General features: G+C 44.2%; 3 protein-coding genes across 5 annotated transcripts; 1 reads left to right on the top strand and 2 right to left on the bottom strand.

Annotated features, from left to right (window-relative positions):
• Positions 1–2,746: 2,746 nt before the first annotated feature.
• Positions 2,747–4,820, bottom strand: LOC117890212 (ADP-ribosylation factor 6). Of its 3 annotated transcripts, none has more exons than XM_034794945.1 (5): positions 4,666–4,820; positions 3,914–4,027; positions 3,684–3,839; positions 3,468–3,614; positions 2,747–3,385 (listed from the first exon to the last, which is right to left on the bottom strand). In XM_034794945.1, exons 2-5 carry the CDS (start codon positions 3,993–3,995, stop codon positions 3,243–3,245), a joined length of 528 nt encoding a protein of 175 aa, XP_034650836.1. In that variant the 5' UTR covers positions 3,996–4,027; positions 4,666–4,820; the 3' UTR covers positions 2,747–3,242. The 3 variants fall into 3 exon arrangements, with proteins under 3 accessions (XP_034650836.1, XP_034650835.1, XP_034650837.1); XM_034794944.1 differs by having other exon boundaries at positions 4,637–4,816; XM_034794946.1 differs by lacking the exon at positions 4,666–4,820 and adding an exon at positions 4,240–4,379.
• Positions 4,821–5,168: 348 nt separating this feature from the next.
• Positions 5,169–9,352, top strand: LOC117890208. Its single transcript, XM_034794939.1, has 3 exons — positions 5,169–5,328; positions 5,400–6,746; positions 6,824–9,352. Exons 1-3 carry the CDS (start codon positions 5,284–5,286, stop codon positions 8,903–8,905), a joined length of 3,474 nt encoding a protein of 1,157 aa, XP_034650830.1. The 5' UTR covers positions 5,169–5,283; the 3' UTR covers positions 8,906–9,352.
• Positions 9,353–9,497: 145 nt separating this feature from the next.
• LOC117890207 (DNA repair protein complementing XP-C cells homolog) lies at positions 9,498–18,943 on the bottom strand. The gene is given in 8 exon segments (XM_034794938.1): positions 9,498–9,779; positions 9,850–10,018; positions 10,086–10,550; positions 10,604–10,799; positions 10,801–12,388; positions 17,161–17,951; positions 18,009–18,334; positions 18,723–18,943. Coding segments are annotated over 7 exon segments (3,651 nt in total). The 5' UTR covers positions 18,173–18,334; positions 18,723–18,943; the 3' UTR covers positions 9,498–9,501.
• Positions 18,944–20,033: the final 1,090 nt, after the last annotated feature.

Here is a 20,033-nt window from a genome sequence, read left to right as displayed (position 1 = left end):
GGTGGCGGTTAAGGGAAGATCAGAGAGGGAGAGTTTTGAACTCCCGACTCCGCTGAGGGGCTTTGGTATGCTATGCTTAATGCGCCGACATTAACTTTGTAACAAATGAGATGTCGGAATACAACATTCAGCTGGCAGAAGTTTATACTCTGAAAAGTCAAAGCGCTTTGCCACGATGGCCACGCCCTCCACACTGCTAGAGAGCGAGACCGTCGTAGAGAGAGAGAGAGAGAGAGAGAGAGATAGACATATATACATATATATACACTCGAGAGGGTTGGTTCTTGACATTTGATACATACTGAAATGTGTGTATGTACGTATGTACATATGAATGTATGTATGTATGGATGTGTGTATGCATGCCAGACACACAAATGTACATATTGTATGTACATATGTACATATTCGAGCCCAGCATGGGTGTCCCGTCAAGTCAATGGTAGTACTGTGCACTTTATTCAATCAATCGGAACTCGTAGCCCAGTTCTATTATTCACACGAAAATGTGCATTCATGAAAAGTGGGAACTGAGCTTGTGCCCGGAGCTGACAGTGCATCAGGTGTTCTTCTTTGGTCTAAGCTTACCCCTGCCAACGCAATACTTATGTACTTCCTCAGATTCGTTTCTGATCGCTAGACATTTGTGGGGCCCAGCACTGGACCTGAAATGGTACTCCTAATCCTGTATAAAGAACCCGGTCTAAACACGAATGTTCCCAGTACTTAAAAAATTCAAAATACTCAAATCCGCTATATTTATAATCGGTTGCTTAAGTCGTTTGTAAACAGAAAGTTATAAAATATTAGTTTTTATGGGTCGTCGAAAGCACTTTAGGGAAGAAAAAAGCCAAAGGATCAAAACTTTAGCTCCAAAAGAAGAAAGCTATCCTTAAGTGAGGAAAATAGTAGGTTCCTCATCTAAATTGATTCGTATTGCTTTAAAACATGTATCCAACAAGAAACTCGTCAAAGAATTGGCGCAACATCCACATTTCGGTTGAAAATGCTTGTTTCTGAGTGCAAGAGGGTCCTTTTAAGCCGGCCACAGAGCTTAAAAAGGATCTTAAAAAATTTCCAAAAATAAGCAAAGCTAGATCTTATGTAAAACGAATACTAAATGAAAAAAAACAAGCCTTTGACACATATTTATATATAAAAATCATGCTGAGACAAGAATCATGGTATGCGAATGCCTTTCGTATTGGAGGTGGTAAAGTACCCGTGCTGGAATCGATGATGAATCAACGTGGCTTTGTTATTATATAATAAAACAATAATGCTGCCCTATATGTAATAGAAAATGCCGTTGAGTTGTGTCTTTTCATCAGGGAAATTACCCAAAACAGACCAGATAGAGAGCTCTAAGGGGTTTTAAAACAGTGACTTTCATGCAATGTTTTCTCTTGCTCAGTCCCCAGATATGAACCATAGGGAAAATCTTTTGGGAACAGTTAAAGAATATGTTTCTACTACGAAATCAAAGAAAAAGTTTGACATTTGGGGGTCCTGCCAGATTTGTGGAGATGAATCCCCCAGGAAAGACGCGAAAGTAAGGTTACATTTTATGACAGGACTCTGAGCCTTTTTTTTTGCTGCCAAAAGCTCTAAAACAAATTATTAACCTTTGAATACAATTAAAGTAAACTATAGTAAAGAAAAATTGAGGAAATTTCTGATAAATTTAAAGGTTTTTGAGCTTGGAATAATTACTGGAATAATTTCTTTTCCTTCCAAATATTTCCAACTAAAGCCATTAAAGCATACCATTTCTCTCGGATAAGTTGAATTAAGCCTCAAAGTTAATATAATAGTTTTAAAAACCTTATTTTCTTTAAAATGTAATTTAAAAGTCGAAATAAATATTTGGCAATTTAAATATAATTTGAAATATTTTAAATTAAACCGTTTGCATTGAACTTATTCAGATTGTATTTTTATTTTTCTCTCCCAACAATTATTGAACTGACCCTAACCATAACGAATACATACAAAGTTATCTCTAATTCTTTCCAGAAATGCCGAAAAAAATGTCAAAGTGAAAGTTTAGTTTGAGTAGCTGTTATCATGCACGTTTATTAGGATTCGTTTGATACTTCTCATCATCATTGAACAACTAAAAGTATATTCCACACATATTGCTGTTTCCTAAGTATATATTCACTGCTATCAATTATAAATACCCAAGCAGCCAGAGAGCTGGGATTAAAAGATGCTTGTATGTATATACTTACTACTTACACACATTATGTTAGTTACATGCATATGTCAATAAATAGATCATCAAGTTTGAGAGGTAGTCATGGGAAACAAAGAGCAATTATTGAACGCCCTGTTTAATCTTTCAGACTCAGATGCGACTACGTTTCACTCCCCTTTGTGTCCATTGGCATGAGCATGGCATGTTTGCATTTCGAAATGGCTAAACAATACAAGACCACTGCATCTGACACTGAAGAGTTGACTCGTGGAAGTCGGCGCAGAAAATGGGATTAATATCCTATACACCGATACACCACATCGCACTATACGACTATCCAGCTAGAGCCGAATGAGCGGATAGGGAAAATGCTTGAACTGCTGTAAGAGACGAACGGAATCTGTACATCGAATACGAAGACTGACACACAGACGATTCAGGAAGGCACTGTAATTATTTTGTTATATCTTAGTGTATATAGAAATCTATGGTTTGCTCAATTGATCGGTGTTCTGTTTTATTTGTAGTTTGATGTTGTGTATGGGCTTTAGTTGAATATTTATTTTATTTACAATATTTATTTAAGACTCGTTCCCCTCGCTCAAGTCATATATAGTAACAGTTGCAATAAACAGCTTTTAACTTATTGCTTACATGTCTCAATATAATTTACAAGAAAAACTTACTTAACTTTAATTTCTGTTCTGCTTTTGTCTCTGTGCTTCACGCATTGGTTACGCATATTTACTGTTTGCCTTTTTTTAATTTTTTAATGCTTCGTTTATTTGTATGTGTATTTTACTAGTGAGAATATTGGGTGGTTAATTGAGAGTATATGTATATAATCACTATATATATATCTATCTGACTTCTGTGTACCAGCTTCAACAAGTTTTTTTGAATTTATGTACGTTCGTTATTCAGCTTTTAACTATGCGCTTGCGTTATGTGTTTGTTGTATAAATAAAATAGAATATGGTTGCTTTTGCTTCGCTTCGAATAATACATGCCATATACATATACAAAATATGGATTATGATTCTCATAATTTATGGTTCGACGTTAACCACGTGAGGCCCTCAGAAAGGCCATCGCCGGTTGTGGCACATGATGGTTGGACATACCAATTGCGATCTCTTATTCTAGTTAAGCCTAGTTTTTCCTGGATTTCATGGGGTTTCATTGCTGCAAGACAGAAAGACAGGCCGTGAATGTAAAGAGATGGATGGAACGTTAAATTCGGGTCGACTTGGCCGATAATAATTACCATCAGGAAGATCCTGTTTGTTAGCAAATATCAGTATGATGGCGTCCCGCATCTCTCTATCGTTAATTATCCTATGCAGTTCCGTGCGCGCTTCGTCTATTCGATCTCGATCCGCACAGTCCACTACGAAAATAAGACCCTGTGTACCTGCAAACCAATCGTTAATTTGTTAGCACTTAGTCTGCTTGTTGGCCGGAAAAAAAAAGATTATGGTACCTGTGTAGTAGTGCCGCCAGAGCGGTCGAATTTTATCCTGCCCACCAACGTCCCACACATTGAACTTGACATTCCGATACGTCACAGTTTCGACATTGAAGCCCACAGTGGGTATCGTTGTAACTGATTGCCCTAGTTTGAGTCTGTACAGGATCGCTGCGAGAGGTGGGAGTAAATTAGATCTTGCACTTTTCAATGCTATTCGACGGCTAACTTTTTAGCCTCCTTACTTGTTTTGCCCGCCGCGTCCAGCCCGAGCATGAGAATTCGCATCTCTTTGTTGCCAAAAATTTTTGATAGTAGCTTTCCCATGGTGATGTGTCATCCATCAAACCCTAGCCAATCTGTAAATTGAGTAAGTGTAAAGTGTCTATTGGAATAGAGCCAGAGCCGGGTTAAGATAGTACTGGACCGACAGAAGTTGACGTATCAAATATAATGATGAAAGCACGTTGCCACGAGAAGGCGCACTCCATACATGTATATACGACACGAGTATGTACCACAATGCGTCAACGGAAGTAGGAGCATTATTTTGCATAATAATTTAACTTACATTGTGTTGTGTGCTTTCCTGCCAGCGGCAACACCACAACGTTAAACTCGAACTCAGACAGAGAGCGAGAGAGAGAAAGAGGGAAAATTTATCAGTTCAGCAAAGAGCTTCATTCAATTGGTCGCTTGGGCGCACAAACAGCAGAGCAGAGCAGATAAAGTGACTATAAATTAAACAAAAGTTATCTCGATTTCACAACTAAAGGCGTGTGCACAAGCCTCTCTTGGATGCAATATATGGAGGCCGGAAAACAAGGTACAGCTGAAGCCGGCTTGGGCTTAGGTTTGGGTTCAGGTTCGGGCTTGGGTCAATATCATAGAAGCATTTTGAGGAATTTCTGTGCTTCTTGCCTAACACGTCACATACACGCCCGAAATACACCAATACATATACACACCCAATGTCTTGACGATTGTGATTACGCACCAATTCGATCGACACGCGCCTAATGTGATTGAGCATAAAGTGCCAACGTGTTGTGGTCAGGCACAAAATGCATTTGCAAAAACACAACTGCTAAAAATCTAAGCTAACAACAACAATTTTGCACTAAATTCTTGTATTTATACACATACACTAAGCAATGTGACCATAAGCGCAAAAACGATGTCACAAATATCAGCTAAAAAATACCAAATGCCAACTGGATAATACTAAAAATCATTTATGGTACTCTCGCAATAGTTGCTACAATACACTTAAATTCATGTCAATATTGATAATATGAATTATATGCTGCAGACGTTAAAATTCGGACTATAATTTGCTTCTGCAAGAAAAATGTCAAAGAACAAGAGTACCGGAGATGGTGTCCACAAGCAATTTGAGCGATCTTAATTTTTTCTCGGTATACTACGGTATTTTTTGTTGCATAAATGAGAGGTATGGTGCGGTATATTTCTGAGGGTATGACGTTATATTTTATCGATAAGTCCATGGTCACATACGGTTTTTATTGCTGGTAGCACAAAAAAAACATCGCACCAACACAACACACTAATAATATGGAAATAAGTTAGTCTCAAAGTGCATAAACAAAAGAATATGGCAGGCATTTGTCCCAGGGAGGCTGTGAGGGTTAAAGTAAAGGTGAGTGAAAGAAAGCGAGCGAGACAACTAGGCCATTACATCGCGTTATTCACCATTCACATTAATTGCAGAAATGCGAGTCGACCACAAAACCAGAGTGGCGAAAGTTTTCGGTGGACCCACAGATAACAACTCTGGAGGTTCTGTATTCCTTGCTCGCCAAGGCATTTGACGTAAAGTCGGATTTCTCCATTAAGTACAAAGCTTTTGATCCGGCTGGCAACGAAATTTACTTGGCCGTTCGATCTGATTGGGACCTCGATGCTGCGTTTCTGCGAATTCACAACATTTCCATTCAGACGGCTTCAGAGCCATGTCTAATACTGCAGATCGATGTAAAACCGTTCACAGTGGTGAGGGAGTGCGAGACGGAATCGCCTGCGACAACCAGCCGATCAAGCAGCATAACCTCATCGACAATCTCGGCCACCCCCAGTGGGGGGAGTACGAGTGGTGCCCGGGAGCTTGTGTCGCCGCTACAGTCGTTGGGTGTCTCGCAGAAATATGTTCAACACATGCAGACGAAGCTGCCGGGCCTCATCATGAATCACATGGAAAAGACTTTTTCGATCGTTCAGAAGGCATTCAATTTGTCCGAGGAGCACATGGCCAATCTTCCGCCACGGCCTCCTATGTGCGACAGCGAGTTTCGCCTGTTCCTGGATGCTCTAGGCCAGATCCAACGCAAGGATGAGTTGCACAAGGTGATCTTTCTTGGCGGGATCGATCCTAGCCTTCGCCGCGTTGTGTGGAAGCACCTGCTCAATGTCTATCCAGGGGGAACACACGGACTGGCCTTGGATGGGCATCAGCGCATGGAGTTTATGCGGCGCAAATCGGAGCAGTACATCCGGCTGAGAGACACGTGGAAGGCGGCCATTAAGCGGGGCAGTGTGGCCGGAGAGCTCGCCTACGTGACTAGCATGGTGAAAAAGGATGTACTCCGCACGGACCGTCTGCATCCGTTCTACGCAGGCAGCGACGACAATCAGAACATTGCATCGCTCTTCAACATCCTCACCACCTACGCCCTGAACCATCCCTCGGTCAGCTATTGCCAGGGAATGTCGGATATAGCCTCGCCCCTGCTGGTCACCATGAACGATGAAGCACAGGCCTACATATGCTTCTGTGCCATCATGGCTCGCGTCCGTGGCAACTTCATGCTAGACGGCATCGCGATGACACAAAAGTTCGCACACCTCACAGAGGCACTAAGCTTCTACGATCCCGAGTTCTGGGAGTACCTCAAGTCCCAGCAGGCGGACGATCTACTCTTCTGTTACCGTTGGCTGCTCCTGGAGCTGAAGCGGGAGTTCCCATTTGACGATGCGCTGCGCATGTTGGAGGTGCAGTGGAGCTCGCTCCGTTATGGCAGCAATTCCAGCAGCGAATCGGAGCTTCAGTTGTTTGAGAAGGTTTGTGAATTTGAACTTCTTCATCCATTCGTATAACCAAATATTCCTTCAAATTTGAATAATGACACATTTTTCAGGAATTTTTGGCCTCTACGGATGCCTCAGTGCCCAGCAGTGCGAGCACATTCTCCAGCTCCTACAGCGCGACGCCGAATAGTCCCTCGTATCTGTTAAGCAAGCCGCGCGAGAACCCCTACACAAAGGTCTGTGCATTGCGTCGTCAGAGCTCGTCCGCATCTCTCAGCTCATTAAGCTCTTCCCTCGGGGCTGGCGGTCATGCTCTGGACAATACGAAGCGGTTGAATCACAGTCTGGACGACAATATGTCTCGACATGCAGGAGTAGCCTCTCGTCGTCAGCGACGGACTTCTGCTAAAGTGCACCAGAGCCTGGACGAGTCCAAAATGCTGGCGCTGATTGAGGGGGCAACGGAAAGCACACTTGTTCAGTCAGTGCAAAAATTAACTGCCGACGAGGATTCCGAGCAGGACGATGATGTATTTGATAGGAAAGACTCCCCGCGCTTTCTTGAAACGAACCCGTTTAAGGATGATGCCCAAAATTCCCCAGGAGTGGAAAGCCCAAAAGCTACACCCCTAGGACGGGCCTTTCTATGCAGCTCATCCTCGTCGTGCAATTTGGACGAGGAGTCAAATGAAGGGAGGACACCGCATTCCACCGAGGGACAAAAGCCACAGCAAAATAATATTCTATCCGTAAGCAATATCATTGCAAAGCAATTGGCATCGAATGCCAGTCACGTCAGCGAGAGTGTAAAGCGCGTCAGTAGCGGCAGCCACTTCAAGGATCTCAAAGAGAAGCTAGCCTCAACAAGCCGCTTAGGGATTCCGGTACCGTCCAATGAAGATGGCGAGACTGCCATCACCGGCAATAGCGAGAGCCAGATGCCACCCAAGCTCGTCAAGAACTTCAACGAATTTCTCAATTTTGCAACAATCAATAAGAATCGTATCTCGGATCGATTTGCCAATCAACAGCTTTTGGCCGAAAAGCCGTCTCCCCCTGCCGCGACTTCGGCCAGCAAGCCGCTTGTTCAGTTGACCAAGGCCGGACTGGGAGGGTCGCTAGATGAATCCGACTCTTCCTCGCAGGCAGATACTAGCTGGAGCGCTTCGACAGCGGCCACAGCGATACAACAGGCGCAAGATTCGAGCAGCTACAACCTGCAGCTGGAGTTGGAGAACTTCTCGCCGGGACAGCGCACTCCAGACTTGCAGCATAGTGAACCGGGAGATAAGGTGAGGAATCACAGAAACACCAGCGGCTACACACCCGACCATGAGCCGGACCAGGATCAAGAGTATTATCCCATGACAAACGCCATAACACGTGAGCTGCGTCTGGAGGCGGAAAACTTGGATCGCCAAGTTTTTGGGCTGCCTTTTACGGAGAACACGAAACGGCCGATTGCTGCTGATGCCACAGAGTACGAAGAGCTAGATCAGGACGCGCTGGATATGGTAGATGATCTCAAGGAAAACGAAATCATAACGTGTCCCGACGTCAGCGAACTGCACATGCGACGTCGCCAGCGATTAGCGGCCACCAAGAGCAACAGCGTCCAGCTGAATGAGTCGCGCACCTTCAATCCATTCACCGACGAGAGCCAGCTGCTGCTAGACGGGCACAATCCGCTGGGCATGCGCAACAGCAGCAGTCTGCCAGAGGTGATCTTGCCCATCTCAACGGAACCGAATTTGGTGGAAGTATCCCCGCTTGTGGAGATTGCCACAAATGCCGACGACGAGAGCGCCTACACACGTTCACCACAGAGAACGGGCAACCTGAATGGAATCGCCGGAACACTGGGCATTACGGCAGCTGCACTGCCTCCGCCCTCAGAATTCGGTGGTGGCAATGCCTTCCTCATGTTTCTTTGCCTAACCCTTCTCCTGCAACACCGCAACACCATCATGAAAGCGGGAATGGACTACAACGAGATTGCCATGCACTTTGACAAGATGGTACGCAAGCACGATGTTACACGCGTTCTCAACCAAGCCAGGCGAATGTATGTCGAGTACTTGAAGGCCCAGAGCTGTCTGCAGCATCAGCAGACGAGCAGCACGATACCCCCTACGGGCAACTCCGGGTCGACGAGCAGGCATTTGCCTGTGGCCAAGACCTTGCCTGCGTAAGATTGAGCCACACCAACTTAACGTCACATTGTTATAGATTATGGCTAGAATTGAACGAGATTAATTCCAGACTATGCTGGAGTACTGCAGTCAAAGAAAAATGAAATAAGACCACTTTTACTGCATAATATAGTTTTCGATTAATTTCTTTATAATTTACTTAACTAGTCAACTAGTCTTCTGATGCTTTCCATGCTCTCGTAGGGATTTGACTACCACCCCCACTACGCTACGCTATGAGATATTTACACATTTGATGACGCTTGGAGGAGTTGGAACCAAATTAAAGCTTGTCCATTCCTTCATACTATATTTAAACGCTCGCTATCGATGTCCTTATAGTACTCAGCTAATGAAAAGTCTTTTTTATATTAACTGATACCAAATAATATTATACGATTGATTATGCAAATAGAAAGTTACCAAAAAACCAAATTCTAAACTAAATAAATCACTAAACAAGTGAATTCGGAAGGAATTAGACGTAATCGAATTTATCGCACAATTTATTTAAATCAAACATAATTTCAAGCTCCGAACTGGGACAAAGGAGGAATTCAATTTCAATCGACATGAAAACACAGAAAATTAAACATTTAAAAATTGTATTTCCTTTTGAGCCGTTCGCGAATGATCAGACCCTTGATGAGCTTCTTCCAATTGCCGAAGACTCGGGTCTCATACTTCTCCTGCTCTTTGCGCGCCTGCTCCTGCTGATCCTCTTCCCAAGCCGCACAGACCACTTCGCGGAACTCTTCACAGACAATGAAGCCGTCGTACGTGGCGTGGCAGCCGCCCTGATGGAAATCAAAGCCGACCACTGCATTTGCACAGTCTATGTTCAACTTCTTGCAAACGCGCATCAGTCCCGGCACTGCCAATTAATTAAAAAATACTCATTGTGTATAGAAACTGAGACAGGTAGGGTGGGTCGATTAACTTACGCATCAGGTGCACCGTCTTCTTAGGAAGCATGCAGGCTTTGAATAGCTCGACATTGCCGTAGGCATTGCGTGGTACAATGCCGTTCTCCGCAGTGGGAGGTTCGTACTCTTGCGTTTGCCAGTAGCCAAATACCTCAAGGGGCTGTTCTTTAAGAATAGTTCGAGTGAACTGACCAGAGCATGAGCATATAGATTACATTAGTCACTGACGTTGGTCGAACTCAAAATATATCTACCTTGTCCCACTTTGGACGCTTGACAATCTTGTAGGGCTGCTCGCCCAGCTTCACGACCCGGGCGCTCTTCAGCCAGACTTCTCGGGAGTGCAGAAGGTGCACACAATCTCTTGAGTAGACAGGTTCTCCTCGGATAAACCCAAGAGATTGTGCATTTGCTGGATACAGGGCCTGGAACTGAAGCAAGTGTCGCTCAAGAGCATACAGCGGATGGTCTTTAAATTCGGCTATAGACTTGGGAAGGGGTTTCTCCGTGTGTATTCGCCTTAGCTGCTCATCCTCGCAAATATCTCTTTTGGTGCGACGACCCAGATACGGAGCGATGGTTTCATCGATCCAGGCTTTTTCAACACGTGCCTTACGAACGATGGAGCTCCAATTGGCGCAGTAGCGAGCGGTTACATCCTTCAGACTCTGATCATCCTGGAAAGCAAATACATAGGCCAGGCCTGGAGAGGCATTTCTCTGCAAGGGCACGATATTAACATAGATGTTGCCTCTAGAATTTTATATCTTACCCTTATGGTGTCTACGCAGTGCAGCTTTCCCTTGAACAAGTCAATGCAGATCCACTGCTCTTCCACCTCGGACCAGACCTCCACCCACATGTCCGCTGCGTCAAGCCTCTGCTTGCCTTTCGATCCGCTCTCATCATCTGTGGACAAGACTCGCCTGTCCTTGCGCAACTTTTCCACTGCCTTGGACAGGATCGGCCTTTTTCACCGGCCTGGCTGGCTCAAATACTTCGTCGGAATCTTGCGGCTTATGCAGCTTTTCCAGCTTAAGTCGCTTCTTGGCCACTGGCAGGTCGTCGGTGCCATCTAACTGAGGTATGGTAAGTTTTCCGATCTGCTGGCGAGGCCGAAGCTGCCGTCCAGCAGATGTTGTAGCCTCAGCCTCTTGGCCCTTCCTCCGCGTTTGGCTCGTTGTTCTGTCTGCTCTTACAGCAACAGACTTACCCGTTAAAAAATTGGGCGAGATGTGGACCTTTGGAGACTTGCTACGCGAGCGTGTGTCTCGCACACTTAGCTGTTTCTGATGCTGCGGCTCATGCTTCTCTGTGGGATTTGCGTTCTCCGCGTCACTGTGCTTGGCATTCTGCAGTTTGGATTTCGAAAACACCAGCTTGGGAACGACGGGCGATCCGATTTTCTGTGGAGTCCCCGCTATATTATTTTGCAGAGCAGCCGGTTTTGGCTTATCAGATGCTTTGCGCGTACGTCCTGCTATTGGGGAGGACGCATTTAGAGGAGCCAACCTGGCTTTCTTGTTCTCGTCTGTGCCCGTGATTCCTGTAACCGGTCCGCCACGCTTTACCGCCGAAAACTGCGGCCTGGCTGCTTTCGAAGTACTTGGCTTTTCCTCGGAGCCACATTCTTCGGTCTTTGGATACGCTTTGTGGCCGCTTTTAGGTGGGCTTTCGTTTTCGACCACGCTAGAATTTAGTGTCCGCTCTCGTTGCTCCTTGACTATCCTGGAACTACATCTTGTCTTGATGTGTTCAGACTCTTTTTTAGTCGGCTTAGCTGCATTGCTCTCTTTCTTAACACTTCTTAAACTGTGTGAGCTGGGACTGGACTTTTTAGGTTCGGTTAAGGGGCGTAGCTGTGGCTTGCTACTATTTATCACCGGAGCAGCTTTGCGCTCCATCGTTTCACCAGTGGAGTCGTCGCTCTTATCATTCTGACTTTGACTCTTATTTTTTTCATTTGATTTCAGCTTGATCGGAATTAGGTCACTGGCTGCGGGCCGCAGCGGCATTGGCTGCAGATTCACGATCAGCCGGCAGTGCATGCCCATTCCTCGTGCAAGTATAACAAATATGAATATAAGATCCTGCTTGCACCGAGCTTCCTTGCGCCTGATTTGAGATAGTATTTCCTTGATAATGCCCTGCTTGGTACCCTCTGTTTGCTCGGGATACAAGTGGGGGCTCAGAAGTTTGACTGCAGTTTTGAACCAGGTGACAAAAGATTGAAGATACTTCAACTCTGTGCCCCGCTCCGTTGGGTAGGCCTTCTTGCTTGGTAGCAGCTTTAGCGCCCCTGCCATTAGCTCGGTGTCGCCCAGCAGCCGATTGTATACCATGCTGCGCGACATTTGGGCCATCAGACTGACCTTGTGCTGCAGCTGATACCGCTCCTTAATGTCGCGGTTGAGACGACGTTTGAACGCCATTTCCAGTTCCTGCTGGGTCTTCTGCTCCTTGCTAACGCGGCCGGACTGCTGGCCGACGTGAATTTCCAGATCGCCAGAGATGTTTGGAGTGGCGGCACCATCCTCGTCGCTGCCAAGTTCCGCGTCTGAAATGGGAAGTGGAGTGGGGTACAATGAGGAAGTGGTAACACTCATGGTATGATGAGGGACTTGAGACTAGGGGAATGAATAGCATAGCAAACCACCCCCGAGAGAGCATAGAGCAGAACAGAGCCATTAACTCCTTTTAACATTTTGCATTTATTTATTTCATTTAAAGTGCGCTTAAAGTTTTAATTACTGAATTATTTAAAAAGTACAATCAACATTCACTAAATTGCGCTAAAATTGCGGACTCTGTTTTTTTCCCATTATTTTTAGTCTTAGTTTTTGTTTTTGATGCTAATGCTAAATACTTTGTGGAATGAATATAGTTTTGCTAAAGTAAATTCGTTAAACATCAGTTCTAATTGGTTAGGTTAGCTATTTCTTGTTCATTTTTGTTCGTTTGAAACACTTGAAATTGCCATAAAGTAATTACACAAATGTTTATCCTTTTTCCTTTTTGCATTTGAAATGTGCTTATATTTTGGACTTGTTTGTTTTCTTTTCCCCTCATCGAAAAGATCAAACTCCCAAAAAAACAAGCATATGTTTTTACATATGTAAATACATAGCTTTATATGTATATGAAGTATGTAAGTGCATTTGTGTGCATTGCATGTTTTCCGTAAACTCGTGGGTGCAGACAATTAAACCACATTTAGATACAGAAAATCAAAATCATTTGAATTACCTTTCATAATTCATCCCATTTAATCGAGTCCGAGTCATAAGTAATAGCCGAGTCGATTGAGCCATGTCTGTCTGTCCGTCCGTCTTGTTGAGCGCCTGGATCTCAGAGACCATAAAAGCTAGAGCCACCAAATTGGCATCCAGACTTCTGTATGCTCACACTGTTACCAGTGTATTTCAAAAATGAGCCCCGCCCCCGCAAAAACGCCATTCCGTAGGGAACGACCATATCTATCAGATCAGCAAATTGGGATTCGATTATTATAGCCAGAATGAAGAAATTAATTTGCAGTGGCAAAACCCACCCCGTCCCCTAGCTTATATTTGTTTTTTGCACATTCTCTCATTCACACTCTGCTTCGCGCAGTGGTAGAGGCTTCTGCCTCTGACACGTCTCTGCCTCTGCCGCGTCTCTGCTCTGACTCTGCTCTAGGGGAGGGTGTAGATGTTGATGTAGATGACAGATGAAGAAAAAATGTAAAATTTGTTTACCAAGGTCGAATGGCATTTTCTGCCCTATGTTAAATGAAGGCTCCTTACTTCATGAACTTAAATTAGTTAAGCCGGTATTTTCACCGGGCCCTGACGGAGTTCCCGGCTGTGTACTCAGGTACTGTGCCGAGTCTCTGTGCGGACCTTTGCTTAAATTATTCAATCTTTCCATCCATTCTTCTAGCTTTCCCCCCATCTGGAAGGAATCCTTTATAATTCCTCTCCATAAGAAAGGTAGCAAGTCTGACGCCAAAAACTATAGAGGTATATCTAAGTTATCCGCTATTCCTAAAATGTTCGAGAAAATTTTAACTCACTTTAACTCACCGCACTTGCAACATCTTTGCAAATCACTTATATCTCCAGCTCAGCACGGATTTATACGGCGACGATCAACAACCACTAATCTTTTAGAGTTCACCTCCTTTGTCATTAAAGGATTCCAAGGTAACTTGCAGACGCATGTTATTTACACTGACTTCAGTAAGGCATTCGATTCTGTAAACCACTCCCTTCTTGCACAAAAGCTCGACCTTCTAGGGTTTCCGCCCAATCTGTTGAGATGGATTTCTAGCTACCTGTGTTCTAGGTCTCAAAGGGTCCGTTTCAAAAACTCCTTATCTTTACCTGTCATGGTTACTTCTGGAGTACCACAGGGTAGCCATTTAGGCCCCTTACTTTTCACACTCTTTATTAATGACCTGCCTTCTGTCTTAACAAATTCTCGAATACTTATGTATGCGGATGATGTTAAGCTCTGTGTCCAGTATAAGGACATCTCATTTCACTCTCGCTTGCAATCTGATCTCAATAGCTTTCAGTCATGGTGTTGCGCAAATATGTTACACCTTAATGCCTCGAAGTGCAAAGTAATGACTTTTCATCGCTCCAGCCCCTTACTGGCACCTTACACCCTCTGCGGTAGTTCTCTTGAGAGAATTACATTAGTTGATGATCTTGGTGTTAAACTAGACCCCAAGTTAAAGTTTTCTGAACACATTTCTACCATGGTAAATAAAGCCATGGGTGTGCTTGGGTTTATAAAGAGGTGGTCAAAGGAATTTGATGACCCCTATATAACGAAGACTCTCTATATCTCGCTTGTTCGTCCGATTTTTAGAATACGGCTCATGTGTATGGTGCCCTCAGTACAACATACATCAGGACCGTATTGAATCAGTACAGAAAAACTTCTTATTATTTGCCCTACGGGGCCTCAACTGGGATGCAACTGTGAGACTGCCATCCTACCGTAGTAGACTTCTTTTAATAAATCTTCCATCCTTAGTTAGTCGTAGAAAAATGCTTGGTGTAATTTTTATGCACAACTTGATCAAGGGGGATGTAGACAGCCCTGACTTGTTGAGCCGCGTAAACTTTACGATTCCCATTAGACCCACTAGAAACTATATTCCTTTGTTCCTTCCAATGTGTAGATCGAATTATGCCTTGCACGAGCCCTTTAGAGTGTTATGCTCGGATTATAATTCTCTCTATCACATTATATCCTCGACTCACTCCCTTCCTCTTCTTAAATCTCTTATACTAGCCTACCTCTCCCGTAGTTAATTTAATTTTTGACTTTGATAATTTTGCTTGCTTAGCTATAGTTGCTCTAGTTTAGTTGTGTTTAGTTCTAATTTTCCTCGAATACTAGCCTAACATCTATCTTTCCTGCATGCTCGCGACCGGTTCGGTTAATCGCGCCGCGCGTCATGCGGCAGCGCCCCTCGGTCGGTAGGGCGGGAGGGGAGGGCTGCGTTCTGCTGGGTTCCGCGCGTAACAGGCTTTGGCTTGGTGTCGCATGGGCCACTTGATGGTGCAGTCATTGCATATCAACGTCCAGACAAAATTTGACAAATAACCGCTAAGGTGCAGATGTAGTACTGAGTGCCGGGTATAAAAGTTGTGACGCGTAAGAAGCGTCTCACACGTCCTTTCTCGTTAGTTTTCTTTTATCTTCAAAATTGTAGATTTGGGAGGTTTTAGCCCTTTTGCGGGGGCGGATGGATACACTTGTAACAGTGTGAGCATACAGAAGTCTGGATGCAACATTTGGTGACTCTAGCGGTTATAGTCTCAGAGATCCAGGCGCTCACCAAGACGGACGGACAGACAGACAGACATACATAGACTCGGCTATTGACGCTGATCAAGAATATATATACTTTATGGGGTCGGAAACGTTTCCTTCTGTGCGTTACATACAACCGTTATTCGCACAAATACAATATATCCTATTTACTCTTCGAGTACCGGGTATAAAAACCATATCTATCAGATCACCGAATTGGGCCACTATGAAGAAATTAATTTCAGTGGCTAAACCCACCCCGTCCCGCAGCTTATATTTGTTTTTTACACATTCTCTCATTCACACTCTGATTCGCGCAGTGGCAGAGGCCTCTGCCTCTGACACGTCTCTGCCTCTGCCGCGTCTCTGCTCTGACTCTGCTCTAGGGGAGGGTGTAGATGTTGATGTAGATGACAGATGAAGAAAAAATGTAAAATTTGACAAATAACCGCTAAGGTGCAGATGTAGTACTGAGTGCCGGGTATAAAAGTTGTGACGCGTAAGAAGCGTCTCACACGTCCTTTCTCGTTAGTTTTCTTTTATCTTCAAAATTGTAGATTTGGGAGGTTTTAGCCCTTTTGCGGGGGCGGATGGATACACTTGTAACAGTGTGAGCATACAGAAGTCTGGATGCAACATTTGGTGACTCTAGCGTTTATAGTCTCAGAGATCCAGGCGCTCACCAAGACGGACGGACAGACAGACAGACATACATAGACTCGGCTATTGACGCTGATCAAGAATATATATACTTTATGGGGTCGGAAACGTTTCCTTCTGTGCGTTACATACAACCGTTATTCGCACAAATACAATATATCCTATTTACTCTTCGAGTACCGGGTATAAAAACCATATCTATCAGATCACCGAATTGGGCAACAATGAAGAAATTAATTTCAGTGGCTAAACCCACCCCATCCCGCAGCTTATATTTGTTTTTTACACATTCTCTCATTCACACTCTGATTCGCGCAGTGGCAGAGGCCTCTGCCTCTGACACGTCTCTGCCTTGACTCTGCAGTATGTTGCTCTAGGGGAGGGTGGCGAGCTAAAGGAGCGTGTTGGCGTGAGTAGTGTTGTTGATGTAGATGACAGATGAAGAAAAAATGTATAATTTGACAAATAACCGCTAAGGTACAGATGTAGTACTGAGTACCGGGTATAAAAGTTGTGACGCGTAAGAAGCGGCTCACAAGTCCCTTCTCGTTTCTTTTCGGATTAAAGCAAGCGTTCTCAACAAAAGCCATCGTCTACTGTGGTGAAGGTGTTATGCTAGTTCTTCAGTCTGATCGACTAAAAATACATGTTACAGTAAATAATTTCTATGTTCACTGGACAAATAAAGTAGAAAACAAAACTACAGTCTCATTCGGAGCAATTTGGAAGCTTTTGTTTTTCAGATACCAGGATCCCGTTAATACCATACCATCGAGCGCCACAACCAACTTTCATAAGCATGCTCCACACTACAACCGCATGCTGGAGCGTTGACAAACTACTTGTATTTCCTCCTACCTGCCACTTCCTCAAAATCGGAGTCGTCTGTGTCTTGAGCAGCAGCTACCACAGTGGACACGGGCCGCGTCTTTGTGTGTCGCTTTATGCGCGTCGACTTGGTCTTGCTTAGACGGGGCGGTCCGTCCATGGGCGGCGAAGGGGCTTCTGCTGCATCTCGTCGGCTAGGCCGCTTCTCTTTCACCTCGTCCTTATCAGCGTCTAAAGCCTTGGCGTAATTCTGATTCGGATTTTCGCCCAATGCAAGCAGTGCATTGACATCTATCGTTGCAGCACGATTTTTGGCTGATGCGGCTGTGACGGCGCGGTTGGCCAGCGCATCTCTGGTGCGCTCCAGACTGTTGGCATTCTCTAAGAGACCGCGGAAGTCAAACGCATGGGTGGCTGTGTCCTCGACGCTACTGTCGTTGTTATCCTCGGAACCGGAGTCAGAGTGAACTTTAATTCCCGCATTGCAATCAAATTGGGGCGCTGGCGACTTATCCTTTGACGATGGTTGAGCCGAAAAGAAGCTCGAGCGCAGATCGAGGTCAGCGGGATTAACCAAATAGTCGTCTACACTGCATTCACTGCTGGAATCAGCATAGTTCCGATCCTGTGCACCGCTTTCATTGGGCGTTCTTGCGTTTTTTGAACCCGACGCTGATGGCGAGTTCTGCTGGGAGGGCGAAGTGGGAAACGTCTTGGGCGGCGGTCGGTACTTGTTGTACAGTTTTGAGCGCAGAGATTGACCACTTGCCTTGCGCTTCTTTACTAAAGCTCCCTTTATGCCGCTCGGCGGCTTCTGATCTCTACAAAAGCGAAGTGTTAACGAAATCGGAACGAATATCCTGTGATTGACTGCTTACCTCTTTTTTGATGCGCCAGCAGATGATCGGCCGCTAGGACCTGCATCGACGTCGCTATCGTCGTCGTCCGATGATTCGCCGCCGCGAGATTCTTTGTTGGGCTTCCACTCTTCTTCGCTGGCAGAGAAGCCCTCGGACACCGATTCGTCTTCTTCGTCGGACATTGTTTTTTACAGTTCCCGTTACTTCTGGGCGTTTCACATATACATAGGTATAGAACGTGATCTCACAGTTAATACTTTTACTGCGCAGTTTAATTACAGCCTGATATCGAGAAGGGCAGTTGATTTGCTGGAGAGGGCCAATTTTCTTGAGACGATCCTGGGCTTCTGAACGAGATTGAGTTAATTAGTTAGTTAGTTAGTTAGTTGTAAGTCTGTTCGAAACGTGCTTCTCTAAGACGTGCAGCTAAAGCCAACGACGGACGTGTGCGTCAGGGCGATCCAGCCCAGAGCGCCTGATCCACGCAGCACAATAGAGGACCGAGCTTGAGATTCTTTATATGCACTCGATCGACATACATCCATTTATACCTATACACGCACCTTAATGTACATATGTATGTACCTACTTGTTGCTGACCGGCACGTGCAACCATGATGAAATTAATACATACATACATATGTATACATATACATACATACATATCCATATGTACATATTTACAAGCGTGCAACGATCACTGCACTCTTATAATTTATAAAAAAAACTCACCACACAATGAATATTTATTGTGCTTCTCGTGTTGTGCTACGTGTATTATTCTTTATTTATTACTAGTTTAAAATATCCACTTATATTTCAAATTTCACGGCAAATTGACAGCACACCAACACAGTTCTCTAAACAAACAAATAGGCGAACAGCTGGTCGGTCTTAACACTGCAAGCCCTTCCTCTTGGTAGAATATTCTGCGCAAATTATTGTTTGGTGTGTATGCTTGTCAAAAAACAATTTATAAGTAGGCTAAGTCACTAACCATAACATATGGTTAGTGGCTTAGTACTCCAATTATACATATTCCATTAAAGACACACGGGTAAGGGTATCCACGTAATAGTTTAACAACCTGCTAGTAATTGCGAATTTTGTATCCCCTATACTCGATGAGTACACTACCCGACACGATTTTACCGCAAGGAACCAAACCAACTTCATCTGAAAGATTTGGTGCTTAGATATTATCTGAGGATATTTATATCTGTATTTGTGGTCGAAGCAAGGTGCGTAACGCACAGAAGGAAACGTTTTCGACTCCATAAAGAATATATATTCTTGATCTTTATCAACATCATTAATAATCTATATCTGTCTTTCTGTCCGTCTCTCCGTTAGTCTTGATGTGAGCCTGGATATCAGAGACTATAAGAGGTAGAGTCACCAAATGTTATGTATAGACTCATGTGATATCACACTGTTACAAGTTTATTTCAAAATTTCGCCGACCCCTTCCTTCCCCCAAGTGGCGAAAATCTGTCATATCTCTCATGACCATATCTAGCAGATCACCGAATTGGGATACGATTTTTCCTCAAGGAACGAAACTCACTTTTTATGAGAGATATGGGGCTTGGAAATTGTCTGGTGACAATTTTTTATACCCGGTACTCGAAGAGTAAATAGGGTATATTGTATTTGTGCGAATAACGGTTGTATGTATGTGACGCACAGAAGGAAACGTTTTCGACCCCATAAAGTATATATATTCTTGATCAGCATCAATAGCCGAGTCTATTGATGTCTGTCCGTCCGTCTTGTTGAGCGGCTGGATCTCAGAGACCATAAAAGCTAGAGCCACCTAATTTTTCATCCAGTCTTCTGTATGCCCCCGCAGAAGGGCGAAAACCTCCCAAATCTACAATTTTTAAGATAGAAGAAAACTTAACAAGCCATTCATTAGGGAATGACCATATCTATCAGATCACCAAATTGGATTTTTATTATAGCCACAATGAAGAATTTAATTTGCAGTGGCTAAACCCACCCTGTCCAGCAGCTTTTGTTGTTTTTTTCACATTCTCTCAT

The sequence above is a fragment of the Drosophila subobscura genome, chromosome E (genome assembly GCF_008121235.1).
Source record: "Drosophila subobscura isolate 14011-0131.10 chromosome E, UCBerk_Dsub_1.0, whole genome shotgun sequence".
NCBI classification, from domain to species: Eukaryota; Metazoa; Arthropoda; class Insecta; order Diptera; family Drosophilidae; genus Drosophila; species Drosophila subobscura.
This window is presented reverse-complemented; position numbering and strand designations above follow the sequence as displayed.